The 27,931-nt window shown below is 53.5% G+C and overlaps 1 protein-coding gene across 4 annotated transcripts in view; it reads right to left on the reverse strand.

Moving 5' to 3' along the window:
• Window positions 1–822: 822 nt before the first annotated feature.
• Window positions 823–27,931, reverse strand: part of LOC144944058 (ras guanyl-releasing protein 3-like) — a 95,758-nt gene continuing 68,649 nt past the window's right edge. For all 4 annotated transcript variants that reach the window (XM_078872105.1, XM_078872104.1, XM_078872102.1 and 1 more), the window contains exons 5-17: window positions 27,649–27,780; window positions 26,510–26,660; window positions 24,961–25,134; window positions 23,940–24,056; window positions 22,009–22,284; window positions 19,183–19,263; window positions 17,983–18,087; window positions 17,139–17,254; window positions 13,608–13,755; window positions 11,454–11,490; window positions 10,840–10,986; window positions 7,216–7,692; window positions 823–6,030 (exon numbers count right to left, since the gene is read on the reverse strand). In XM_078872105.1, coding sequence (XP_078728231.1) covers window positions 7,217–7,692; window positions 10,840–10,986; window positions 11,454–11,490; window positions 13,608–13,755; window positions 17,139–17,254; window positions 17,983–18,087; window positions 19,183–19,263; window positions 22,009–22,284; window positions 23,940–24,056; window positions 24,961–25,134; window positions 26,510–26,660; window positions 27,649–27,780 — 1,960 coding nt within the window. In that variant the 3' untranslated portion in view covers window positions 823–6,030; window position 7,216. The remainder of the gene's footprint in view (window positions 6,031–7,215; window positions 7,693–10,839; window positions 10,987–11,453; window positions 11,491–13,607; window positions 13,756–17,138; window positions 17,255–17,982; window positions 18,088–19,182; window positions 19,264–22,008; window positions 22,285–23,939; window positions 24,057–24,960; window positions 25,135–26,509; window positions 26,661–27,648; window positions 27,781–27,931) is intronic.

Genomic DNA, 27,931 nt, shown 5'->3' on the forward strand with positions numbered 1-27,931 from the left:
GGGGCTGGGTGGGGAGGGGCTGGTCACCCCGTGGTGCCCTTATATAACTCAACGTTTAACCTACTCACGCCGGCTTGTGCCCGCCCTCACAGTCGGGCATATTTGCGGAATACACCAACCCACCGTTCCTACCAGCTCCCTCCGCAGGAATGTGTTTTCCAGATCAGCTGGTGTTATTAAGACACTGGGTGGACGGGGCAGCACTTTTAACAACATGGTTGGTTAAAAAAAACGGACACATTGGCAGTTGTGTACTGTGTACACACAAATGAAAATAGCGAGTCTGGTTTTTTATATATTGAATCACAACTCTTCACGGTGGCCAGGTCACAGAGAGGTCAGAGCGCTGAGCTGGCACCGATAAGAACCTCGGTTCGAGATCAAGAAGGAACCTGAGATTAAACCGGGTCCTCAACTGTACTGAGTTGATGGTCCCAGTCCGATAACTGCACAAAACAAAATCTCATTCACTTTAGCTGCGTATTTAATTTGGTTAAATTCCAGCTGTGAGAATTAAAGTGATCAATTGAACATCTCGGTGACAGAGCGGGTGGGAAAGTGCTGCCCCTAATGTGTGGAACAAATGTCGCTTAAAAGCATCTGAGAGGTAGTTATGTGATATCCGCTTCCGCGGGGTGTTCTCTAACAGGAAGGAGGGGGGGGCGACGCACTACAGCGCGCGACATCCGAATGCGATGCTTCATCTCGTGACATGATGCCGATTACGCAGTCGTGATACAAGTGTGGGGGAAATATCTCTTTAAAATCACGCTCTCTTGAGGCTGTCACGTGCAGGTAGATGTAAATAACATGAATGCAGTACCATATCATAGAGTTTATTCTATTAAAAATCTTGCTGGTCACAAGCAATCATTCTAGGTATACAGTGTATAAATAAATCTACTTCTATAAAATTAAGGCTGCACAGGCCCGAACAGAGGATTTCCCAAACCCCACATTTTACCCTGACAGTCCAGGATCAAACACTTGCTGCTGTTGTTGTTGTTTTCTGGACGGGTCGCACTGTCCCTTAGCTCCAGTCTCTGTTTGGAAATACATTCATTGGAGGGACCTGCCGACACAGTGGGACTGTTACAGACATCAGCCAAACCTCTCCTGCCATCTAAACAATGTAGCACAAAATATATTCCTTTGTTTTCAATTCCGCCAAAACCAAGGTTGTTTTGGTGATTAAATAACGATGTACCATCCCTGAGCTCTTCTTCCGGGGTGATTCGATGATTCTGGAACATCTTCGCCAGTGCTTCGATGATGTCTGCACGCGGTGTGTGTTTTTATTTTATTTTAAAATGTCAGTTGAAAATAATCTGCTCGTCTTCTCCACCGCACTGACCACAGAGTTGTGGTCGCACATTTCCCAGTAAACGTCCTTCGCTGCGTCCTTCGAGACGCTCCATCACCTCCATCACCTTCAGCACCTTCATCGTCATCATCGGCGGCGAGTCTGAATTCCTCTTTTTGTTCAATCGCTTTGTTTTTCGTGTGTGTAATGCACGACTGCATATTGAGAAAGCCACTCGTCCATCCGTCTGTCCAGTTGTTCCCATCTGGGGTCTCGGAGCTACCCCGGACTCCGCCATTCCATTGCCCGTCTCACGCTTTCCCATCACCGATCCGCATCATCGGCCACCAGTGAACTCCAACAGCCCAGCTTGTGTCCTGCTGCTAAATCAGCTTGTTTTTTTTCACCAGATTTTTGTTGGACAAATAACATTTATACATTTCCTCTTCAGCCAATTAGGCATTTAAAAGGAGGGGGGAGGGGGGGGCTTTGCCCAAGGTGGGAATCTGATCCCTGAGAACGACTGTTTAAGGGCGATTTCTAAATTTAAATTATTATATTCCAGCAGTCGCGATGAAGCTCTCTTCAGTTCCCTTCACGTCTCCCGCAGCGGCGTGGCTATCGATTGTGCGGGAGGGGGCCCTCGAGTTGGAGGGGCCCCCGTTTAGTTTTTTTTAGCCAGGTTGAGATCTCGGGAGACCTGGGATTGCCTCACTTGCAAAAGCGAGGGGGGGGGGCACATTTAATTCGCTACGGCCACTGCTCCCCTCCCGCTCGCAGCACTTACGCACACCTCTCAACCCACTCCTCCGCGCCACGTGCCACGCACGCGCGCACACACCGCAGTCTGAATGTACAAACACAAAGGCAGCCTACACGTTGTTAATTAATACTACAGTACAAGGTGATCCACTGATAGATACCCCAATGTGCTCCTAACGCCCCCCCCCCCTTGCTCTCCCCTCAACGCTTGATGTCCAACGTCGGCCGGCCATTGTCGGACATCGGGAGAGTTCCGTCGGATTAGTGGGGGACGTTGTAGAGGCTTTTGCCCGCTCGCTAAAATCGAAGTTCTCATGCCCCAAGGCGCCGCCACTACTACCTCCACCACCTTGACGCCGCGCAAATCCCTGCGATGCAATCGTCCACCTCGCCACCTGCACGTGGCGAAAACTGATTTTAGATTTGAAGCTTTCGTGACTGCAAGGAATCATCTTCTTAGGTTGTTTCGGTAAAGTCACTTTACCGAAAAAACCTAAGAAGATGAAAACTGATTTCTCCGTATTGTTTTGGTGGGGCATCTATAAATGTATCACCCTGTGTAACACTTCCACGGTCGCCTATGCGCGCTTGGTTACAACTACGCCGAGAGCCTGCTGCTGCTGTTGTTGTCTGAGAATCTATGCAATGAACACATTTCAACATTGTTGTAATTAAAAAAAGACACACGGCCTCAATGCGCCATCAGTAGTACCATATGAACGTTTGCCGTGAGTGTCCCACCAACGTGCAGCAGCAGCAGCAGCGAAAAAAAGAAGGCATTTGAGGTGTATCCTTGGTGCGGTCGTCACGAGTCAATTTGATCATCGTCGCGAGTTCCGCACGAACCCCGCGTTGCCCCACAAAACCACAGGTCACGCACGGCGGCGCAGAGCCGCCGGTCCCGCCGGCACCTACAGTCGGCTCGCCGGCTCGTTCAGTTTCAAACTACAGCTTCCCGGCAGTCCCATCGAAGAGGCGTTTTTTGCGCGGTCGTGCCGCGCCGCGTGTCGTTGGACGCGCAACGCTCGACGCCCCCGCTCGGAACGTCGGGCGTCACGCGGTGCGCGACGTCCGACGTTTTCCGCTCGGGAACGTCGGGCGTCGTTCAGCGTGACATCCGACATTCCCGATGCCCGACATTGCCGAGCGTAAACGTCGTGCGGGATGGCACGTGTCGCGATCCGTGAAGGCACGCCACGGAGAGCTCGCGCGGCTCGACCCGCTAGAAACTGCGCCGCAGTCTCGCGCGGCGGAGATGAAGGGTTTAGACTCCTCTCGCCATGCCGCCTCTGTCCCAAGCGAAACACGCTGCTGGGGTTATTCCCGCCAGTGTGTTGAAAAAATAAATTATTTTTAACAGACCCTCTTTAAATGGACCGCTGGACGGAGGGGTCTTCCACACCGTCGTGACGGTCATGAGGCTTGTTTTCACCACACATCAGTATATGCAACAATGGCTCTTCGTTGTAGCCGATACCTGAATTGTCCGTTGTGTGCTTTCGTTCAAAACAAAGTCGTAAATCTATGGGAGCCGTTTTGTTCTTCTGCGTCGGAGACGGCCGACCGCAGTGGCGCTCGGTTAGATGAGTCGAGGCAACCCGGCAGCTTAGCCGCAGCCACGAGCGCATGCACAGAGCGGTGACGATGATGGCGGGGGGAGGGGGGGCAGTGGAGGCGGCTCTCCGGCTAAACAGGGCTTAGCACCCCCACAACCCAATTTACTGGCTTTAAAATTCACACGGCACAGGCGACGAGGTCCGGCCTCTATGGAGCCGGGCGAGGCTTCGTAGAGGCCCCGCGCTCTCGGACGATGTCAGCGCTCTCTCAGTTCTTCAGGTGTTGTTTTTTTATTAAAATAAAATTTGTACTTTTTAAAAGAAATATTTAATTTATCAAAATGTATTCCAGTTCTCCCAAAACAACGTTTTGCAGACTGTGTGCAAGCCCTGTTCGGAGCTAACACTCGCATTCTGAACCCACAAAGGGGGAAGTTCAATCTGTAAACGTATACATTTTCCGCGTCTCGAACGCAGAACCGAACGTGCATTCACCCAACAGAACACACGTGTTCCCATCAACCGTGCAACGGTGGGCCAACGTCGGCCCAACGGTTGTAACCACACGCCAACGTTGACCCAACGTTGGCACGTTAAGTGGGTCTGTGCGGCCCACTCCATCGGCAGTTTAAAGTAATCCGAGCGCTCTAATGCCACTGTGAACACTGTTTGAACAACGATACAAAGATTCAAGCAAAACATAATTCGCTCCAGCGGTTGTCCACCCATCAAAACTGACTTTCGCGTCAAAATTCCCTCCGTCACCAACGAGCGGTGAGGTTGTGGCAGAAGCCGACGGGCGACGCCGCCACCGCCGCTGCCTCCACGACGGTCGCCCCGGACGCACCCGCTCGCGTGCGACGGATCTTCCGTCGCACGCACAAAAGGCCGCCGCTCCACGAAACCGCAACGCTCTCGGAAAACCCGACGGCTTCGATCGGCCGAGGCCCGTGTCGCTGTCACTCGGCTGTCGGGGATCACGATGTTGTGTTGGCGGTGTTCGGCACCGCCCCACAGTCGCCCCCCAATTCCTCGCGTTACCTCTGACATCTGTTCGTGGAACTCTCCCGGGCAGCACGTGGACAAAACCACAGAAGTACCGCGGAGGTTTTCACAGTCGTGCCGTGCGGCTCTCCAGCGTCGTCGGGTTCTGCCGCGCGTTGTTCGGCACGGCGTCTGATATTTTCTCTCCACCTGCTTCGGCGAAGCTTCTTCTACTCTTCCCCGCATCCCGGCACGCGTGGCCAAAGGTCAAACGTTGCGCCGAACGGCATGCGCCGCAACCCGGACACCGTGAAAGACTCCGGTGCCGTCTCCGTGGCAGGCACAGAATCCTGTAAACGCACCAGGTGAGTCAACCTCCCAATATAAATAACGCAAGCGCAAACGTTGTTTGCGATCAAACCGCAAAAAGAAATTTCTAACGCCGTGAACATTGTGTTCTTTTAACACGAAGACACCAGTTTTTGCGCTGAATTGGAAACAAACGCTCCTGCGCACAACAAGCAAACACAAGTTGACGTTGCGGAAACACCTCGCAGTAAAGTAACACGACGCACCCTATGTACAGGAGGCCTCCCCGCCAGGGACGAAATGTGCTCTTCGCTCGCTTACTTACAGAGATACCTCCGCGACTCGGCGGCGGGTCGTTCCAGCGTCCAACCCGGAGTCCTTATCGATTCTTTGGTATGACCGCTCGTGTCGCGCGGAAACTGCACAACAAACGCTCGGGAGTGTTTTCCCCCCCTACGGGCCGAGCACTCGGGCATCGGCGAGATGCAAAACTGTGGGCGATTCGATGCTGTTGGTTGGTTTTTTATTTTTTGGCACACAAACCCCAACGCCCCCGCTCGAAGTCACCACTCTGCCGGAGCACGGACCGCTCTCAATCGGTGCTCCTGCGGCATCTTCGGCGAATGCCGCGTTCCCTGATTACATTTGTTTTTTGTCGTTGCGTCAACGGACGCCTGGTGGCCGGTCCGCCGGCGACCCCCTGTTCCCTTCTGAAACGGGCACTCGACCTTCACAGAGTCGATAGCCCGCAGCCGGAGGGCAGCCGGCCGGCCTTCTCTCTACGCAGCTCTGTCCGGCGGTTGGCCGATGTAGTTTGATTCCGGGCTTGCGCCAATGCTGGCCGGCGCTCACTTTGATTCACCCCCCACCCCTCCCCTTGTTTTGTCGACGGCGGCGAGTCGAGATGGAATTGCCCGGACGGGAAGCCGTTCGCAGTGAAGGATTTGCCGGCGCCGGTGGCTCGCCGACAGCAGCCGCCTCCGGTGTTACCGGGCGATGGCAGAACCGGCAACATTCCGGGAGCCGTATTAGACGTGGAAGTTGGGGTCCTGGCGCGCCGCACCGGGCACCTCTGCCGACTCCGCCGCGTTCACGTCGTTTGAATGACACACAGCCCTGGAAATGGGAAAACTTTATGAATATAAATCGCTGTAGTGATGCTCTGTGTTTGTCGTTGCGCCTGTGATGCACGACTTTTTTCTGGTTATTCATTGAAACGGACGCTTTTAGCTCTCGGCTGGTTATAAATAAAGCATTCTAATAATCGATTGCATCAGTAATTTAAATGTGGTGCTCAAAGCACAGTTCTAAATACTTCTGTGGAAATAACATTAAAAGAAATAAAACTATTTTACGGAATATAGTTTTTACGTGTGTGTATCAAAGGTGAAATATACACTCTCAAAATACATTTCGATTCTGCGTGATTGAAGGCAATGACGGTGATGCATTCCAGTCAACCCCTTATCAGTGCCTACCTTATTACAGACCAATTCAGACCTTATTGGTCTCCCCGTGCCCTTGTAAATCTTAATGTTAATTCTATAAAGTCAAATAACAAGGGAGAAACGCAAACATATAGAAACAAACATTTGTTTTTGGCCGCATTTGAAACGGCTGTACGCTGCATGGACCCGAAAACTCAATTTCCCTGCGCAAGAATACGGGTGGACTGTATGGGCTGACAGGAATGGGTGACGGGCACTTGCTAATGCTAAACGCACAGCGCACGGGAATTACAAAGACATTTTTAATACTGCAGGTGGATTTACACTGAGAGACAAAGATGAACACGTGGATCAGAGAAGACGTGCAGGTCAGGAAAAGCACGCGGACCTTTGGGCATGGATGCGTTGTGGCTAGAAGGGATGATGGCCAGTGGACGAGACTAACACCGGAGTGGCAGCCAAAGGAGGGAACGCATGCCCAGAGAGAGCACGTCCACCGCAGCGATGGAGCAATGAAATTATCTTGTGTCTGGGAGCTACACGGTTTGTTACATCGTTGAACCCACGAGGGATGGACTCAGCTTGGAGAGACCTTTACCCAGCAGCAGATTGATCACAGCTGCTGATGCTGCTGCTATTGTGGCAATGATATTGATTTGTTTTTGATAGAGCGCCCTTCGTGCCTCAAGAGTGCAAAACAAGCGGTAAGCAGCCGTCCCTGTTCGGCACGATGTGACTCGGCACCCGGCTCCCCAGCGGGCATCAGTCTGGTGCCAGTAGAGGTCGGTGATTGCCGCTGTCGTGATGTGCTCCCAGTCGAATTGGTTGTGATCGTGGCGTCGTGCGCACCGACCTCACGGACACGCCGATGGGTGCTTGCTCTGCTGCTCCGTCGCCGGCGAGTGCTGCCCCCCGCCCAGCCCCACGCTGCCCTCGCTGCTGCTGCCGCTGCTGCCCTCCGTGCTGTCGGCTCGCGCCGCCGTGACCGCCGCCCCGTCGAGCGCCAGCGGCTGCCCCCTCCGGCGGCTGCCCCACTTGTGCCCGTCGGCGCGCTTGGGCTTCATCTTGGGGAAGGTGTGCAGGCCGGAGGGGTGCTCGCCCCACCGCGAGCACGCGCGCGCCTCCATCCACGCCTGGCCGTCCGCCCCCCCCGCGCCGCCGCCACCGCCGGATCGCTCGGCCGCCCGCTGCAAGCACAGGGGCGCCAGGGCGCCAGGGCCCGCACCGGGACTCGAACTCAGGCCACCGGCCACGCCGTCCACGGAGCGACCGTCGCTGTTGCCGCTGCGCACGTCCTCCGCCGAGAAGGTGAACACCTCTCCGTCAGACACTGCAAGGAGACGAATGTGGCGGGAGGGAGAGGGGGGGGGGTGTTGGTAAGGGGGAGCGTGGCTTGGGGCACAGCCTGGCGGCGACCGGGCGGACGGTGCGGTGACGGTGCGGTTCGCCGCGTCGTTTCGGTCGCGACGACAAATCCACGGCGACGATTCGCGGATGACGTTTGGGGAGGATGCAAAGTCTGCCTCGGGTTTTCCAGTCTGGGTGCATTCAGTTGAGTAAGAGGATTACAATGGCAGTGGCTTCATCGTCACCCGCACGGATGCATCATCACCGCACATTACCGTAGACCCATAGACTCACACAAAAACCCACCGACTCGTACAGACGCACACGGAGGCCATAGACTCGAATAGAGACCCACAGACTCACACAGAGACCCACAGACTCACACGGAGACCCATAGGCTGACAGAGAGACCCACAGACTCGCATAGAGATCCGACTCACATAGAAACCCAGATTCACACAGAGACCCACACTCACATAGAGACCCATACACAGAGAACCACACTCACATAGAGACTCGCAGACTCACATAGAGACCCACAGATTTACATAGAGACCCACAGACTCGCATAGAGACCTACAGACTCACATAGAGCACCGTACACAGACACATACTCACAAAGACCCACAGACTCACAAAGAGACCCATATACTCACATAGAGACCCACAGACTCGCATAGAGACCTACAGACTCACACAGAGCCCCATACACAGAGACCCACAGACTCGCATAGAGACCCATATACAGAGACCCACAGACTCGCATAGAGACCCACAGACTGACATAGAGCCCCATACACAGAGACCCACAGACTCGCATAGAAACCCACAGATTGACATAGAGCCCCATACACAGAGACCCACAGACTCGCATAGAGACCCACAGATTGACATAGAGCCCCATACACAGAGACCCACAGACTCGCATAGAGACCCACAGACTGACATAGAGCCCCATACACAGAGACCCACAGACACGCATAGAGACCCACAGACTGACATAGAGCCCCATACACGGAGACCCACAGACAAGCATAGAGACCCACAGATTGACATAGAACCCCATACACAGAGACCCACAGACTCGCATAGAGACCCACAGACTGACATAGAGCCCCATACACAGAGACCCACAGACACGCATAGAGACCCACAGACACGCATAGAGACCCACAGATTGACATAGAGCCCCATACACAGAGACCCACAGACACGCATAGAGACCCACAGACTGACATAGAGCCCCATACACAGAGACCCACAGACACGCATAGAGACCCATACACAGAGACCCACAGACACGCATAGAGACCCACAGACTGACATAGAGGCCTATACACAGAGACCCACAGACTCGCATAGAGACCCACAGACTGACATAGAGCCCCATACACAGAGACCCACAGACACGCATAGAGACCCACAGACTGACATAGAGCCCCATACACAGAGACCCACAGACACGCATAGAGACCCCACTGATTGACATAGAGCCCCATACACAGAGACCCACAGACACGCATAGAGACCCACAGACACGCATAGAGACCCACAGACATACACAGAGACCCACAGACTCGCATAGAGACCCACAGACTCGCATAGAGACCCACAGACACGCATAGAGACCCACAGACATACACAGAGACCCATATACACGCATAGAGACCCCACTGAGAAACTGGCAAGTGCTGGCGAGCGGCTTCATCGTCAGCGTTTTCTCCAGCGGTCGGCAGAGCCCAACACTCGTGCAGCAACAGCGTCGTCATCGTCGTCATCGTCGTCGTCATCATCACGTGGTGGCATCGCTTTCCAAGTGCGCAACTATCCACCTGCACGCATCACCTGAGACTCGAAAACCCGCGGTGGAGTTTGATGCCTCTTCGATCTGCATCCAAGAACCACCACTGCGGATTAAATTACATACCACTCTTGTAATTATTGCCCAAAGCTTTTACCACTAAGAGAGAAGCGGTAAAAAAAGAAATGTCCCGCATTAGCGACTTGTTTTTAAATCGCTTAATTTGGATAAAAAAAAATTCGGGCTGAAGCTGAAGCACGTTTATGTATTTTTTTCATTTACAATGTCAAAATAAAGCTTAGAAGCCTTGAGGTTAAGCAAGAAGCGTACACATTATTGTTCTTAACAAGAAGCGTATTTATTAACGCAACATGGAACCCCCGTACTTACTCATTGGATCGAGCTCTGGTGACCGTTTGCGGTTTTCTCTGCTGCTTCACTGAAAGACGCAATCATGCAATTACCATCCCCTTATGGAAAGCCTCGCCATAAAATGGATCCTGGTTACGCGCCTTTGCATTCATACGGCAGTTGATTTGTCATTTGAAAGGCAACAAAAAAAAGTCATTGTTCGTCAAGTTCGAGTTTGTTCTTCAGCGACAACGGGAAATGTTTGTAACAATGAAAATTCTCGGTTGATATTCCCCGCAAAAATATGTGGTCACGTTTATCAATAAACAGTGGGTTCCTACGGCTCAAATTAGCCTTGAGCCGTTCGGTGCTCATCCCCCGTTCACTGCCCTGCCGAGTGAGTGGTGGGCAGTCCACATTCCTCGGGTGGGAGCGGGTCTATCCATACGACAACCGCTGTTGGCTCCCACACGAAGCGGTACTCATTTTATTCACCCCATAATAATTATGGGCTGAGTCAACTGCCCCTCAACCGGGATTTGAACTCGCAAACCTTCAGCTTGCGAGCTGCTTGCTCTACCGCTGAGCCACTCAGCTGGATTTATATAAAAATAACAGAATAAAAAATATATTTTTTTAATCATCCTATATATTTTCGTATGTAAAGCAGCTTTTATTAAAAATACATTGGTGCACAGCCGTCAGCTTCTTCAGCAACCGCTACGAGCGTGCGGGAGCGAAGCGTCGGACACCGTCAACGATCAGCCTCGCGCACGGCAACAACACGAGAGCGCGTCCCGTCGGGGAGCTGTTGCGGCGCGGGATCCCACGCGCGATTACACCGCGCGCGATTGCTCCGCGCGCGCGCAGGGAACGCGTGGACGGTTTCTCCGGCCGTTCTGGCCACTACTGGCTACGCCGGCCGCTCTGCCCACCATGGCCGCGCTGGCCGCGTGCCGTGCCGGTTGCATCGCTCACTGTTGCCGGGGCTGCTGACTCCGGGCGTGCTTGGCAGCGAGCGGTAGGTGTTGGGCGAACAGTTCTCCGACGACAAGCTCTTGGAGCGCTTCTTGCACTCGCTCACGAACTGCTCGCGGCACTGCTTGTGGCAGTTCACACCGCAGTCTGCGAGCGTGTTGGTGGGTGGGGGCAGGTGGGGGTGGGGGTGCGGGGTGGTGGGGGGGGGTGAGAGGGCACAGGTCAGAGGGCGGAACAAGCGGGTTGCAGGTGAAGCCACAGGGTGGGCGACCATAAAAATACTTGGCTCCATTCAGCCTTAACTTATCTTTAAAACAAAATTATCCTGGAGGGCAGGGAGTGAACACCGCAGAGTTCTGGAGCAATGTAGACCAGCAGGCCCCGGTGTTTTTCGCCAAATTCACACCCAATTGGACTATTATCGGGCGTCGTGCCACGGGACGCAAACTCTGCCAGCGAGCGGCGCGACCCTCCGCGGATCAGTCAAAAGGCTCCCGGCGATCGGCGCGGCGCGCACGGCCGTCGCCTCGGCTGGATGACACCTCGCGAACAAAGCGCTCGTCCGCGCAATTGCCGCGACGTGGGCGACGACGATGACGTCGCCAGTGTCTCACCTCTGCATTTGTAGCCTTGTTTGATGAGCCCCCACATCTGCAGTGACAAGAGAATGAAAACGAGGGGGAGCGCCGTCGTTAATGAGCACATTGTTTGTCAGACGGCGGCGGCGGCGGCGACGGGAGGAAGGAAGCACGCGACTGACGCAACAGATTAGAGGACATCTGGCCGATGCCTGTAACCCAGGCTGCAGCCGGGCTACGACAGGATGCACGCACGCACAGACCCTTCCTCTGGCTCACCAGCCACCGTCCGTCCCCCCCTCCACTCCCCAACAATGCTCTACGCACTCAGCAATATATGCGGCGTAAATACGCGGTGGCGAGCAGCTGTTCTGTTCGTCGTTGCTGCCCTCCTGCTGTCCGGCCCGTCTAACCCTCTTTGCCCTCTTACTCGGCCGAGAGTTCCTCAAAAGCAAAAACTAAAACCTGCGGCTGAACAGCCGAGCCGTCAAGGGGTTGCCGGCGCGGCGACACTACCAGTGCTGCCGACATGCAGGGCAAGGGGCTTAGCAATGCGAGTGTGCAGGCGGTGAGGATGCACCGGGCCCCACTGCCAGAGGGGCCCAGGCACTGGGCTACGGAGAAGTGAGAAATTGTATCCCATTCATTACGTGTGTGTGTGTGTATGTTGAACTTCTTTCGCACCGTACGTAGCCGACCGCACTAATCGGAGGGGGGAGTACAACAAAACTGAACACAAAAATCTGTCCTAAAGAAATGAGCTTTCAATTTAGATTATTTAAAAGTGCACAGCTCCCAGCGGCTTCCTCAATATCGGAAGGAAGCGCGTGGTGCGGTGACCGCCTTTGTTCAGTAGTTAGCCAAAAGCCGTTGCGAGGACGACCGCAGTTCGCGTGATGATGGTTTATGCTCCTGGACAAGATCAACAAGGTATTGGTTGTTCAATACCTTGCCGACCATAGACACTATATGGGTGGCAGGGTGCTGGCACAGTGCCTCACAGCCAGAGGTCGCAATCGGGTACCCGATACCCGTACCCTACCCGATGCCCGGCTACCCGTACCCGGCCGGGTACGGGTACCCGTTTGCGACCCTGGTGCGGCCGGGTACGGGTAGGGGTAAGGAATCAAAACCCGTTTGCGACCTCTGCTCACAGCAGAGAGGGCTCTGGGTTCGATTCCTGGCTCGGGCTCCTTTCTGTGTGGAGTTTGTATTCCCCCCCCCCCCCCCCCCGTTCGCGATGGCTAAAATAAAACCGTAAATGGTATTGGCCAAACATCATCATCCTCATTGCTGCGAATGACTCAATTGGGATTACACAGCAGCAGCAACTTTTCCTCTGCCTGCAAAACCTTGGCAGGACCCCTCCTACAAAAGGGTCTTGAGACTCAGTGTGGCTCATTTACTGGCTCAGCAAACGTCGTTAATATTCATCGTAAAATAATCAAGCAGACGATGCGTCTCGTTCACGTATCCATCTCTACATAAATAAAAAAAAATAAAAAAATTCAGACAACATTTTCAGTGGCATTGTTTCAAGTCAAGCAAACTCCGGACGGCCTTCCACGTACTGTGTCTAGCCAGACGCTCAAGCGTGTAGCCGAACAAATGGGGTCGGCAACCAAAATAACAAGAAAAGCTAATTTTTTGCTAGAATTTGCAATGCGAGCGAATGCGAGACGGTGGTGGTCCTTGATGAACGACCCCTGGGTCAGACGCTCTTAGTTGTTCAATGTTGGATTGCGGGGCGTATAACTCCCCGTCGGCACCCAATATTATCAGGTCAGCCAATCGGTGAACTCGGTGAATCTGTTTTTTTCGTGTAATACACATAGCCAATCACGACGTTCGGTATTCCTCAAGTGCACTGCAGCCTCTAGTAATGTTACTTAAATGCTCTCCGTCAGCGTCTTCATTCAGACTCGTTGATCCGTCTCTCATCACGGTCGGTCACAGCTTTGGTTTCTGCTGGGCGGCAGTCGTAGTCGCCACCGTCATCGTCGTCATCATGCTCGATGACTTCCGACCGCTGCTCCGAATCTTCGTTGACTCAAATTAAAAGAACGCTCTGCTCCTCAATGTTTTCGTCACTGATTTTTCGCGTTTTCGCGGCCACAACGGACGGGGTGCATGCACGCGTGCCGGGGGGAAGGGGGGGGGGCGAGGGGGCGGGCGGCCCGCAGAACTCACGAATCCTGCGCAGTGCTCGCAGAACGTCGGCTTGAGGTAGGTGGTCTCCTGGAACCGGTGCACGAAGCCTTGGCCCATCTTGTGCGTCAGGATGGAGTTGGCTCTCAGGAAGTAGGCAGACATCTCCTCCTTGCTGATAAGGCCGTCCCTGCGAGAGGGGCGGATGGGTGGGTGGGAGAGGCGCGGGTTTGGTGAGCAGGCGGGCCGGGTGAGCAGGCGGACGGGTGAGCAGGGGGGCAGGAGATGAAAGGCGGCAGATGAAAGGTGGCGGCAGTGTTTGGAGTAAGGGCTTGGTGTCCCTGCCGCCTTCGGATGACACTCCCAGGCGAGGCCACATCACCCAGGGCCCTGGCGCCTCTCCTCTTCACAAACAACCTCATTTATTCATGAAGCACCTTTGACACGAATCCTCAAAGCACTCCGACAAAAATCCTTACAGAAATCCTGCAGTGGATTGGTGTAATCCGTCAGGGAGTGCCTTGCAGAGGTATGTTGTATTTTTAAAAGGAAGTTGTTCAAAGTTTTCGAGAGACATTTCCGTTTTTATCCCTGTGTGTAATGCATTCCACATTCTTAGAATAATAATAACGATGCCCTTTGTTCCCAAGGAAAGTCTCACCAAGTCTCAAGACAATTTTTCCGAGCGTCCTGCTACATTGGGATGTTCGTCTAATTCCTCGCGTTCGCGTTTGGCTTCGTGTGGGAGGAAACCCACAGTACCTGGAGAAAAACCACGCGTCAGAGCTAACCATACTTCACCAGGCTGGTCAGTGCGGGTTGGCGAAGGGTGGTGTCCAGGACCAGTTCAGATATCTCTCGCCACTGCCGTTAGCCATGGCCGGGTATCGAACTCTGGTGGCCGAGGTCCACAGTTCGGCGCGGTTGCTCCTCTAGAAATGTGTATTTGGCCGTTATAGTGTTTTCATAAATGTTATAGTTAATAAAAAAAAATTGGGTTAGATCGCATGAATATAAATGTGTCGTTAACCCATCACCACACCACACGGCCAATTAGTAAGGTTTGTAATGCAAACAATTAGTTACTAATTCGCATGTTTTGTTAAACAATTAGTTACTAATTGGCACGTTTTGTTTACATGACAAACCTTACTAGTTGGCCGTGTGGGGTGGTGGTGGGTTAACGACACATTTATATTGATATGACCTAACCTAAAAACGCCTTGATTTGAAAAATATTGCCCGCGAAAGCCTACGTGTCAAGTGTCACCGTGGAAAATAGTTGATCAAATATTAGTCACATTACATATTTTTTATACACATTTAAAATTACAAAATTTAAATATAAATTTTCATATCTGGTTAAAAAAATGTTCAATTCTCTCGCCAAAATGATGAACCCGCTCCGAAATTTTCCCCAACGCAAAAATTCTCAGCTTAGCTTCCTGCGCCATTTGTCAGGATGCTCTGCGTCGTAGACAACGATTCCAAAACCAAATATACACCGAAGCATTGTGAATTGGGCGCGACAGGGTAGTGCCAGTGCAGCTGTAAAACACTCGCGGCTCGGCAGCAAGGTGGACCTGGGTTCGATGCCCGACTAGGGTGTGTGTATGTTTCTCTCCTATCCTGCGTCGGTTTCTTCTGACTTCTCCGGTTGCCTCCCATATCAATAAATTATAATTACACAATGTCACCGGCATTGACCAAACATCCCAATGCTGAAAAATAACATGCAAATAACTCAACTTGGGATCACACAGCAGCAGCAGCAGCATTGCCACCTGCTGTCAAAACTTGGCAGGACCCGCCTGTAAAAAAAGGTCTTCAGACTCAGAAAGGCTTTCCTGAATACACAAGCCTCTTCAGATGCACAAGTGTGCCACGAAGGAGGGCCACTGCCTCATAACATCCAGCAGTGGATTGACATACCGTGCCCACCACGCCACCACGAGCAGTGCAGGCGATTGCACGTGGCGTACACGGCGCTGTCAATCAAGAGCACATGAGCGTGACGCACACATTCCCAGGGTTCTAGAGATGATCCGGCGATGCTGCTGCTGCTGCGTTGGCAGTAGTGCGCAAGCACGATCAATATAGCAACACGTTCGTCAATAACGCTGATGTGCTCTGACTTAACGAATGAATAAATACATCACCCTCATTGGCTTGCTGTGAAGAAGGGTCATTGCCAGAAACGTCTTCTGTTACATGGTATTCCTTCTAAGGCCACAGTGTTATTGACGAACGGTGGAGAGATGTTAACTACTTCGCCTTGTATACAGGAGGTCGTGGGTTCTATCCCGGCCCTGACGCCTGCTGTATATTTGGAGTTTGCGTGTCTCTCTCCCCGCGGCCTCCGGTTTTCCACTCTACATTGAGAATCAACGTGCGTTTAGAGTATTTGGCTGCTATACATTTCCACGTGATAAGCCACTTCGTTGAACTATCATTTGTGTGGCCAAGTCGCTTCTGAAAAAGAGCTATATAGCTCAATGGGCTTCACCTGGTAAAATAAAAAATTAACCCGTAAAAACAAAGTTTTTCACTATAAATCATTTATATGCGTGGCGGCTAGAGTCCTCTCGTCCTCTGGCTTGAGATGGCTGCCACCTATGGGTCAGATGATTGCCTGCCACCATTAAGCAATTGGTAATTAAATATAAAAAACATTTTCCTAAAAAGTGTAAAGTTATGGAAAAAATGTTTCACGAAAATAAATTGTCACGCACAACGAGTCTGTGTGCAAAATGTCAGCTCGATTGGATCACGGGAAGTGGGTTAAAAAACGACCGAAAGATTTGCACGGTCGTAAGCGCGCAAGCAAGAAAGCAAGCAAGCAAGCAAGTGAACTCAATATAAAGGATTTAAAAATAGTTGAGTTTATCCAAAATAAAGGTTTAAGACCAAAACAGCAAGACTTCTTCACAATTCTGGCAAATCGCCTGATGAAGCTGGTTGTTGTGATCACAAGCAAAACGTCTCAAAACGTCACGTGCTGTTTAGGTGACAAAGCTTACTAATTGGCTGTGTTGGGTGATGGTCGGTTTAACGACGCATTTATATTTACGCGATCTAACTCTAACTCCCCCTCCCAACATTATGGATAATTTTGGTCGCGAAAGCCTGCGTGTTAAACAAAGTTTAGTTTAGTTATTTTTGCTCATGCAACGCTGCTACCGCAGCCACAGCAGCACCGAAAGAATTAGCATAAGAACAAGACATCACAAAGATGATTGTTGATCTAGAAACGCCATTTGGGATCGAATGAAATCAGTGGGAAACGCCACATACTCGTCTGTGGAGAAGTTTGCGAGCAATGTGTGTGAAGATCAGACCTTCGGCTCAGCTGTTTCAGCACGGGTTGTTGAACACAGCGCACCCACAACAGCTAGTCGTGCACACGTCTCTATCCAACGGTAACACACCCATCACCCAAAACTCCAACGGCGATTCAATACCACACCTCCGGTGGCTTTGTTAAGAATAAAACAACGACAGTGCGGACCCTAGTATAAGCATCGCTTATTCGGGCTCTAATTGCAATGACAAAGTCCGTAGCCGTCCACTCACTGGTCTTTGTCGAGCACGCAGAACGAGTCGAGGAAGGGGAAGTTGGCCGCGACCTGCTCGAAGTCCTGCTGCGAGATGTAGCCATCACGGTCGTGGTCGTAGTTCTTGAAGACGGACTGCCGGGGGGGGGGAGGGGGGAGGCGACACGCGTGGCGAGCGACGCTTCACATTCGGGACTCAAAGGGGAGCCTGGGGGGGACGGACTCAAACGGGGCCCAGGGCCGCGTGTTGGATAAGGGTTGTCCCGTTAATAACAAAAAAAACATCTGGCATAAATTCTAACGCCGATTAAAAAACAGCGACCGGTCACATTTGCACGATGTGCCAGTAATTATGGTAGGATGGAATATATGAACCATTATTCATAGTATTATTTGTATTGTTGTTACTGTTACGCTCATTTACCCTGGAAAGCCTCGCACGGGGTCTAGCGAGTATTTTTCAGGAGGGTCCTGCCAAGTTTTTGCAGCGGGCGGGGGGGGCGAAAAGATTGGTAAGCGAATTCCAATTGAGACATTCGTGGGCAATTCTTTTGGACGGGACATTCTGGGACGCCGTGAATGGCGCTGGACATGAGAGTTTGCACCACCCTCGCGGTGACTCGGACCGTGTGTGCGGTGCCCTCGTGGAAGGCCGCCCGAGGGCTGCTCGCTAAACAACCGCACGGCCCAACCCAGCACAGCGGCCGTGGCCACCAGCCCATGCGGCTGTGGGGCGATCTTGGGCCGGCTATGACCACTGGGGCCACTCCTCTCCTGCAACAAAAGGTGCAGAGGAACCCTCTGGTGGCCGTAGGGACCCCCCCACCCCCCGCCGGGCAGGGCCGTGGCGAGGCGGCGCGCACCTCCACGACGCGCTGCACGTGCTTGTTGATGGTGGCCGCGTCGGGCTTGGGCGACACGCCGGAGGCCCACTCGGCCATCACCACCGGCTTCGAGGGCGTCAGCGGCTGCACGACCACACGGTGGCACGTGGGGGGTGGGAAGGGGCGGAGGGGGGGGGGACCAGCGTTACCACGACAGTCCGCGACGACTCCTGACTATCCGGGGCTTGTGCCGATCAGTGAAGAATCCCATCGCCTGCAGATTGTCGCATCCCATCAGCGGCGCATAATAATAATAATATTATTTATCACGCGTAGGACATTTGGCAAATTCCAGAGGGCGTGGGACAACCGTGCCCTCTGACCTTTCGCTCTCTCGCCATGTTCGGCTCGGTCGAGGCTCTACCGCATCGGCAGTGCCATGTGAATTATTAAGCCGGTAAATTGGGTTGTGTTGGCCGGAGCACCCCCCCCCCCCCGCCGCATGTGATCCCACCCAGACTGCACTGCAGAGCGCACGGCATTATGGGAATGAGAGCAAACCATGTGACATCCCCAGGTCCCAGTTTCGCTGCGTGTTGGATGACCGTATTTTACGCTTCCAGTTTCGCATTTTCAGATGCGTCTAACGACTTACATTTTTTGACTTTCAACTGCTGAACGAGGGCCTCCCCACACCGTGCAGATAGTGGGAGTTGTTTCACCATACTTCACCACGTTGGTCAGCGCGGGTTGGAAGCGTAGAAGTGCAGTACAGCAATGTATATATTTGTTTGCTGCCCTGCCCTCTGCTACCCCCCACGTAGCCCCACAGCAACCTGCTGTGCATGGCAGTCGCCCATCAAAGTGCTTTCCAGGCTCAATTGGCCGCTTAGCTTCCGAGCGCTGACGGGACGTGGCGAATTTCATGCGACCTGGTCGTCCGCTCGTTTTAAACGACTGCGAGTGGTTTTCATTTCGGCGCGTGGCTTCAACGACGCTGTCTGCCTAACTTGTTTAGACATGGTCCTGCGCTCTTTTGAGTTGAGACATTTTATAGTTCTGCTGCAAGAAAGCGAGCAAAGTAGCAGCGGCAGCATTGCGAAGCGTGCGCGGGAGAAAAAAAAAGAGAGAACGAAAAATTAAAAAAACTTTCGTTGCACGCACGCGGCGCCGTGACCCCGCGAGGTTTTATTTTTGCCACGCGTTTGACGCCATCGCGTCGGCGTCGATTGTTCTTACTGTTGATTTTGGATTCCGCGGTTCCCTCATCAAGGAGAGCTCGTAGATCTCGTCCTCCGTGTGGTACAGGTCCAGGGACAGCTAAGGGGAAACACGCGCGCCCCCCGACAAAAAAAACACGCACCACAATCCGTCACTCCCGGGCGCAATAAACGTGTCAAATAATGCCGACACTCGCGCGAGCAAAACAAGAAATATAAAGCTAAAGTTCGCCCGTGTTGCCAGTAGCCAGGGGAAACCTGGCACCCGCCTGGCACCCCCCCTCCCCCCACACTATCGTGGGCAAGTCCATCCACAGGGGCAAGGGGGGCTGAAAGGGGCACTTTGTCCTGAGCCTCACACGAATTAGGGTCCCACAATGGTCCCATCCAATCATTCTGCCCCGGGCCTCCAGGAAGCCTCTGAAGGGCCCGGATCCCCAGCGTTGCCTGTCCGGCCATCATGGACAGCAGGCTCTAAGAATAAAAAAAACAATAAACTCTTTTTTAATATTTTACCAGGTAAGGCTCTCTGAGCTATGTAGCTCTTTTTCAGAAGCGGCCTGGCCACAAATGATCGTTCAACGAAGTGGCTTATCACGTGGACATTTACAGCAGGCAAATACTCTTCTAATGTGGAGAGAAAAACCGGAAGACCCGGAGAAAAATCCACACGACCACGGGGAGAACATGCAAACTCCAAATATACAGGCGTCAGTGTCGAGATCAAACCCACGACCTCCTGTATACCAGGTGAGGTCGGTAATATCTCGCCACCGTGTTGTATCAACAACACTGCATGTGCAGCGCAGCATTATCAATCGACTGCTGGGTGAAGGCTTCCGCACACCGTGCCGGTTTTGAGTTTTTTTTTACCATACTTCCCCACATTGGTCAGTGCAGATCGGTGAATTGTGGGCCCAGGACTGATTCGGATATCACTCACCACTGATGTTAGCCTTGGCCGGGAATCGGTGCACTGACCGCTGTGCCACGGCTTCCACATGGCCATAACTTTATTGGTACCGGTTTCCTTATATGACCAATAAACATGAATAATGTGCTGACATTATCGAATGAGTGACGAGATTGTTATTTTGTTTACGCAGTTGCATTAAAAAGGTGGCCCGCAAGAAAAACATTCAAACGTGGCCTGATCATAATCAAGAGACGCAAGACAATCATCAGCGCCGTGGCAGAGAGCATACGTAACGAAGGACACGCATTCGTTATTCGTTTTAGTATTTATGTTCTCCAAAAAATGCGAAAGATTATTTTTCTTGTTGTACATCACGTAAGTTTGCGTTGAGCCAGGACTCGTATTTGGCAGAGAAGGGGCTTCTTGCCTCTAACATCTGGCACTTCAACAGCGTCGGTCCAAGCAAGCCGGACTGTTGATGAGACACCGCGTGTTGAAACCAGTCGGGAGTTTTGCTTGTTTTGAACCAACGCTGCTGAGATTAAACACTCCCAGAATGCCTTGCGGGTAAGGTGGAAATATTTGTTGTCATACTTTTGTACGTGAATGAACAGGCACGAAGCCCGATCAAAATTGCACGTAAGGTGATAGTGGTTGAATCAATTGTGAGGTTGTTATTAAAAGTGGTGGTGTAGTCGTGGTGACAGTTATGAGAACAGGCGGAAGATGTTAAAGAAGAATTGGTCGTAGCTGGAGGATGTGGGTAGGCAGTCGCAGTAGGGGTAGTGATAGGGGAAGAGGTGGTGATAGGCGTAATGGTAGGGGTGGTGATAGGGGTAGTGGTAGGCGATGGAGTGGTGATTCGGGGTAGTGGTCTTTCGTACAGCCGATGTAGATGCAGAGCACCAACGACAATTTCACATTCAGGTGGTCAAGCCAGATAACCTCGGCAGGAGCAGCGGTGTGTATATCGTTGTGACGTCTCCTTCGTATTTGTGGATCGGGGCACTGCGTCGGTACATTTTGTGCGGTCTGTTCTGGGTGACCACAGTGGCACACTGGGGAGTTTTTTTTTATTTTGATTTGTGCATCAGGTGTGTGCATCTGCCATGGTTTGTGCGGATGCGGTTTAGGGGTAGTGATCGGGGTAGTGATAGGAGTTGGGGTAGGCCTGGTTGTAGCTGGGGGGCAGAAAGTAGCAGCAGCAGGATGGGCTAACTGGTATACAGGAAGTCATGGGTTCGATTCCGATCCTGACGCCTGTATATTTGTAGATTGCAAGTGCTCCCCATGGTCGTGTGGATTTTTCTCTGTATCCTCCGGTTTTTTCCCCATGTGGCTGCTAGAAATTTCCACGTGATACTCCACTTCGTTGGGCTATCATTGTTTGACCAGATCGCTACTGAAAAAGAGCTATACAGCTCAGTGGACCTTACCTGGTAAAATAACAATAGTTTTGAGTTTAGTTTATAGATTTTTAAGGGAGGAGCGGAAGCAGGTTGTAGTAAAGATGATTGTTTTACGCGCAGTGGGAGTCTGTTCCAGCAGAGTGGGGGGGCACCATCTGCGTATTTATTTAAATGCACGAAAGCGCGTTGGTGGCGAGTGGTGGTAGTGGTGGCGGCGGTGGGGAGCGGTGGGCAGCAATGGTAGCGGCGGTAGCGGTGGCAGCGGTTGGGAGTGGAGGTGGCGGTAGTGGCAGTGGTGAGTGGCGGTAGCGGTGGCGGCGGTTGGGAGCGGCGGAAGCGGCGGTAGTGGTGGTGGTAGCGGTAGCAGCGGCGGTAGCAGCGACAGTGGCGGTGGTAGCGGTGGTATAAGCGGCGGTGGCGGTGGTAGCGGTGGTAGTGGTGGCAGTGGCGGTGGTAGCGGTGGCGGCGGTTGGGAGCGGCGGTATCGGCGGTAGTGGCGGTTGGGAGCGGCTCGTCTCACCGTGAGCAGGTGCACCAGGTCCATGTTGGCCTCGATGGGCGGCGGGGCACTCTGCAGGGCCACTAGCTCGCTGAAGGTGGCGTGCAGCTGCTGCAGCTTGAAGAGGTTGAGGCGCCCCTTGCCCAGCCAGTCGGGCAGCGCCGCGTGCAGCGCGATCAGGTCCTTGAGGTGCACGCCCAGGATGGGGATCTTGAAGCCCTTGCTCTCCGACATCGCTCGCCGGTAGTTGCAGTAGTTCCCCGTCGAGGCCAGCAGCTCGGTCATCTCGTACCAAACCTGCGCGAGCGGCCAGGCCAGTCGAGGGACGGGTGGGTTTGTGGGTGGGTGGGTCGGCGGGTGGGTCGGTGAGTGAGTGGGTGGGTGTGTGGGTGGGTCCGTGGGTGAGTGGGTCGGTGAGTGGGTGAGTGGGCAGCCGAGAGGGCAGCAAGCGAGAGGGCAATTGTGATAACTGTCAGTAAGCCAGCGATATTCCACAATTTAGGTTGCACGTTTCAGACAATTTGAAGGTGTGGGTAATCGTTAGAGTAATGGTGAAGTGGTTTTTTTCATTGGGTTGAGTGTGTCAACCAATGAGAGGGGCTGTAATTCAGACATTAATACATTTTCCACCTCACTTGTCAACTGAGGAATTGCTCGTGAAATACCACTCTGGCAAACTGGCATCATCGACTACACTGGGCTGGTGTTTCCCTGTCAAACAACTGACATAATCCACAATTAAGCCATAACATCTAAAACCCTAACTACTTCCCCTCAATAGGTCACCCCAAATAATTTGACGAGGATGAATGTGAATGGTAATTTTGTCATCTTCTTCTCCGCGCGGCTGATGTTGTCGAGAAACAACGGTAGCTTTACGTCCGGGCGGTCGAGCCGGACAAGCGGAGCGGTGCGATCGCCGTGAGGGACCCAACCCATTACCGCGGGACGTGTAAGGACACGTGCGTCCGAGACTCGGCCACCGGTCAAGCGAGCGACCGCGGTGATGCACAGGTCGCTACCGCGCTGCTCCCCTGAGCCAGGGCCCACTGCCACTTATCCGCTCGCTCATTAAAAATAGAAAAAAATAAAATAGAAAAAAATTAATTGGCTCCCAGCAGGCTGACGAAAATCCCTTCGTTAACCATCCCTCCTGACATTGCACCTTGGGATTGCGTGCGTTTATTAATATTTTTTTTAAATAAAATTCGTTAAAAAAATCTTGTCGAGCGGAGCATTAATTCCCCCCGGGGGAAATGGGTCACGCACGCGGCCCCGGCGCAAGCGGCGGCGGCGCTCGATGGCAACGCCAGTGCCGGCAAACTTCTCAGAACAGCGCTCGCTCGCTCACTCGCTAACTCACTCGCTCGCTCACTCGCTCACTCACTCGCTTGCTCACTCACTCGCTCGCTCGCTCGCTCACTCACTCACTCCTTCACTCGTTCACTCGCTCACTTACTCGCTCACTCACTCGCTCGCTCGCTCACTTACTCGCTCACTCACTCGCTCGCTCACTCACTCACTCGCTCACTCACTCACTCACTCGCTCACTCACTCGCTCACTCACTCACTCGCTCACGTCGCTCACTCACTCGCTTGCTCACTCACTCGCTCGCTCGCTCACTCACTCCTTCACTCGTTCACTCGCTCACTTACTCGCTCACTCACTCGCTCGCTCGCTCGCTCACTCACTCACTCGCTCACTCACTCACTCACTCGCTCACTCACTCGCTCACTCACTCACTCGCTCACTCGCTCACTCACTCGCTCATCGGCGAGGGTTTCGGAAACGGTTGCCGGTCCCACGGCCGCCCCCCATGCGATGTCCACCCGTCCCCCCCGCACGGGAGAAGCCGCCGGCGAACCCGGAGATTTACGTTCGACCGCCGGGGGGGCGGGGGGGGGGCGCGTGGGGGGGAGGGGGGGTGGTGTGCGAGCTACGCCGCACGCACCTTGTTGACCTCGGGCGTCTGGAGGGTGTTGGTGTCCTTGAGGCGTGAGATGGCGCTGTGGCTGAGACCCCCCACCACCGCCATGAGCGTGTTGAAATTCTGCAGGTGCCGCAGTTTCTGAGGGATGTTTTATTTTTTTTTTGGGGGGGGGGGGGGGAGAGCGAGCGGGTGAGATAGGGAGAGGGGAATTGAGGGAGAAAAAGGGGGAGAAGAGAGGGAGTGATTGGAAGAGAAGGAGAGAATGAGATTGGAAAAGTGAGCAAGAGTGCTGGGAAGACAGGTAGGGTAAGGGAGAGAGAGAGTAATCGGAGGAGAGTGCGACAAAGAGGGGGAGAGGGAGAGATCAGAAGAGGTGAGAGCAAAGGAGAGTGCGACAAAGAGGGGGAGGAAGAAATAGGGAGAGGAGAGGGGGAGAGGGAGAGAATGAAATACTAAGACAGAGAGGAAGAGGAGGGAGAATAGAAAACAATATTGATAGTGAGAGGGAAACAGTGAGGGAGATAGAAAGGGGAAAGAGGGGACCGAGTGGGTGAGAGAGAGGGAGAGAGGAAGAGAGAGAGGAAGAGAGAGCATTGATTTTGTAAGCGAATTAGCGGTTGGCGGCTTCAACGTTAACATTTTCTGCCGCTTCCTCACCCCCGACAGTCGCACACACGCACCGCACACACCGCACGTGGCACACACCGCACGTGGCACACACGCACACACGCACACACACACGCGCACACACACACGCACACGCGCACACACACACGCGCACACACACACGCACACACACACACGCGCACACGCACACACACACACACACGCACACACACACGAACCGCACGCGGCACACGCGGCACACGCGGCCCGGCCTGTTACGCCACGGCGGCAGTTTCATCCGGAGATGTGAGAGATTCCGTGCGGCTGGGTGTGACCGTGTTGTGGCCGGCTTGTGGCAGGGTGCGGCAGGGGTTGTGGCCGAGGGGGTGCGGCAGGGTCACGGCCGGGTGATGCGCGCGAGGCCGGCGCGGCTCACCTGCGCCACGTGGATGAACTTGCCGATGACCTGGGCGCGCTGCTGCGCCGTGGGCTTGCTCAGCACCATGAGCTGCACCCACTGGGACACGCCGTTGAAGAGGCTGATGGAGCGCTCCAGCGTGGCATTGTCCACCAGGCAGCCCTTGAGCACGTAGCTCTGGTAGTCCGTGAACTGGACAAAGAAGCGAGAGGGTGAGTGAGTGGGTGAGTGGGTAGGTGAGTGTATGCGTGGGTAGGTGAGTGTATGAGTGGGTAGGTGAGTATATGAGTGGGTAGGTGAGTGAGTGGGTGGGTGGGTGAGTGTATGAGTGGGTGAGTGAGTGTATGAGTGGGTGAGTGAGTGTATGAGTGGGTAGGTGAGTGTATGAGTGGGTAGGTGAGTGAGTGGGTGGGTGGGTGGGTGAGTGAGTGTATGAGTGGGTGAGTGAGTGTATGAGTGGGGAGGTGAGTGAGTGGCTGAGTGTATGAGTGGGTGAGTGAGTGTATGAGTGAGTGAGTGAGTGTATGAGTGGGTAGGTGAGTGAGTGGGTGGGTGAGTGAGTGTATGAGTGGGGAGGTGAGTGAGTGGCTGAGTGTATGAGTGGGTGAGTAAGTGTATGAGTGGGTGAGTGAGTGTATGAGTGGGTGAGTGAGTGTATGAGTGGGTGAGTGAGTGCATGAGTGGGTAGGTGAGTGAATGGCGGAGTGTATGAGTGGGTGAGTGAGTGTATGAGTGGGTAGGTGAGTGAGTGGCTGAGTGTATGATTGGGTAGGTGAGTGAGAGGGTGAGTGAGTGGGTGAGTGTATGAGTGGGTAGGTGAGCGAGAGGGTGAGTGAGTGGGTGAGTGTATGAGTGGGGAGGTGAGTGAGTGGCTGAGTGTATGAGTGGGTGAGTGACTGTTCGGCGGAGGTTTATTTAGGCCGCGCCGCGAGCTACGGGTTCAGTCAGCGCCGTATTCCACGGGGGTGGGGGGAGGTTCGAATGGAGCGACCACATTTCTTTGAGGGCTCAACCAGGACGCGCGGCAAATCCGGCAAGCCGCTTCCCACTTTTACGTGGCCACACCCAATCAGTCAGTAGCACCGCCCACGGCGAGTGGCCTTGATCCGCGATTGGCCACAACTATTTCTCAGGTGGCCCTGCCCTGGGCCCGGGACCATGGCTTGAGCACGAGGCCAGAACATTTTTAATCGGGTGACAACAAAGCCTTGTTGAGACTCTCTCATGTCAACTCCACTGCAGGTCACAACAGCTAACTTACTCACTCACCTACCCACTCATACACTCAGCCACTCACTCACCTACCCACTCATAGACTCACCCACTAATACACTCATCTAGCGACTCATACACTAACCCTCTCGCTCACCTACCCACTCACACACTCAGGGTACGGCTCATCCTGGACACCCTCCCACGGGAAGGTGCAGCTTCTCATTTGTGTGATGACCCACCAAGCCTCGGCTGCACGGCGCGTAGCCACCGCCACGACCGTGCGGGGAACCGGCGGAGTGGACTCCCAGTGGGGTGAGAGGGGAGGGGGGCATCAGCCGTGAGCAGGACTCACGGAGATGCGGCGGAAGGCCTTGAACTCCAGGTAGGTGAGGTGCTCCGCCAGTTCCGCCGGCTCCAGGTGGTCGAAGAGCAGCGACACCTTCCGCTTGCTCTTGCAGAGCTTGCTGCGCTGCGTCACGCGGCGCATCCACTCATACGACGGGCTGCGCCAGCAGGCACGTGGTGGGAGAGCGGGGGGTGGGGAAGGGTCAAGGGTCGGCGCGGTGCGGTGGGACGCGCGCACGAGTTCCACTCGAAGTCAGAGCGATCTGCGGCGGTTCAAATGAGCGTCGAGGCGTCGGTGCTCATCTCCTGTTTACGGCGACGCAGAGCCGGTGGTAGAAATTCCACATTCCTATGGCCGGGGCCGATAATTTCCATAGAGCAACCGCTGTTGACTCTCACGACAAAGCGTTTTATTGCACGCGGAGGGAGGGGTGATGGGCTGAGCGCAAGTTCAGTCGTCTGATATAGGAGTGCTGATTTTAAAAATATAAATATAAAAACACACTTAAATTTCTATTTAAAGCTTTCGTGACTGCAGGGATTCATCTTCTTGGTTCTTTCGGTAAAGTCACGTAGAATGGAAATAATAAAATAATAATAATAAAACATAATAAAATAATTCTCACGACGTTTCGGCCACAACGCAAGCAGCCGTCCTCAGGTGAAGAACAGGTCTGTCAGACCGCTGTCTTTCTGACAGACCTGTTCTTCACCTGAGGACGGCTACTTGCGTTGTGGCCGAAACGTCGTGAGAATTATTTTATTATGTTTTATTTTTATTATTTTATTATTTCCATTCTACGTGACTTTACCGAAAGAACCAATAAGAAAAACACACTTGTAATTCTCAGGTGCATGTCTGATTTCTGTTCTTCTTTCTCCTAATTTATTTAATCTTCCCCCCCCCCCCCCCCCCCATGTCATCCCGATAGTGGGATCGGCGTCGTGCCATCAGAGTCCATTCTGGAAATCTTTGTTGAGCAGCGGTGCGGTGAACGGTGGGGTGAGCGGTGCTGTGAGTGGTGTGGTGAGTGGTGTGCAAAGTGGTCGGGTTAGCAGTGTGGTGAGCGGTGCGGCGAGCGATGTGGTGAGTGGTGTGGTGAGTGGTGTGCAAAGTGGTGCGGCGAGCGGTGCGGCGAGCCCTACATGGCGGAGATGTCGACGAGGCTGCAGTGGTCCTCCTGGCCCAGCGTGCAGGCCAGCTCCTTGAACTCCTCCATGAGTCGCGCCAGCCCAGCGTCCAGATTAAACACGGCCGGGAACTCCTCGATCCAGAACCTGCCGCCCCATCATTCAATCGTTCATTCACTCATGTGTTCATTCATTCATTTATTCAGTCTCGTGAAAAGAGGGCCCTGTCTTTCTCATGTGGGAGTCAGCTCCCACCCTAGCCCCAGGTCTGGCCATCAGGGGTCGGTCTCGTGTCATC

This window comes from Lampetra fluviatilis, chromosome 33 (genome assembly GCF_964198595.1).
Source record: "Lampetra fluviatilis chromosome 33, kcLamFluv1.1, whole genome shotgun sequence".
In the NCBI taxonomy this organism is placed as follows: Eukaryota; Metazoa; Chordata; class Hyperoartia; order Petromyzontiformes; family Petromyzontidae; genus Lampetra; species Lampetra fluviatilis.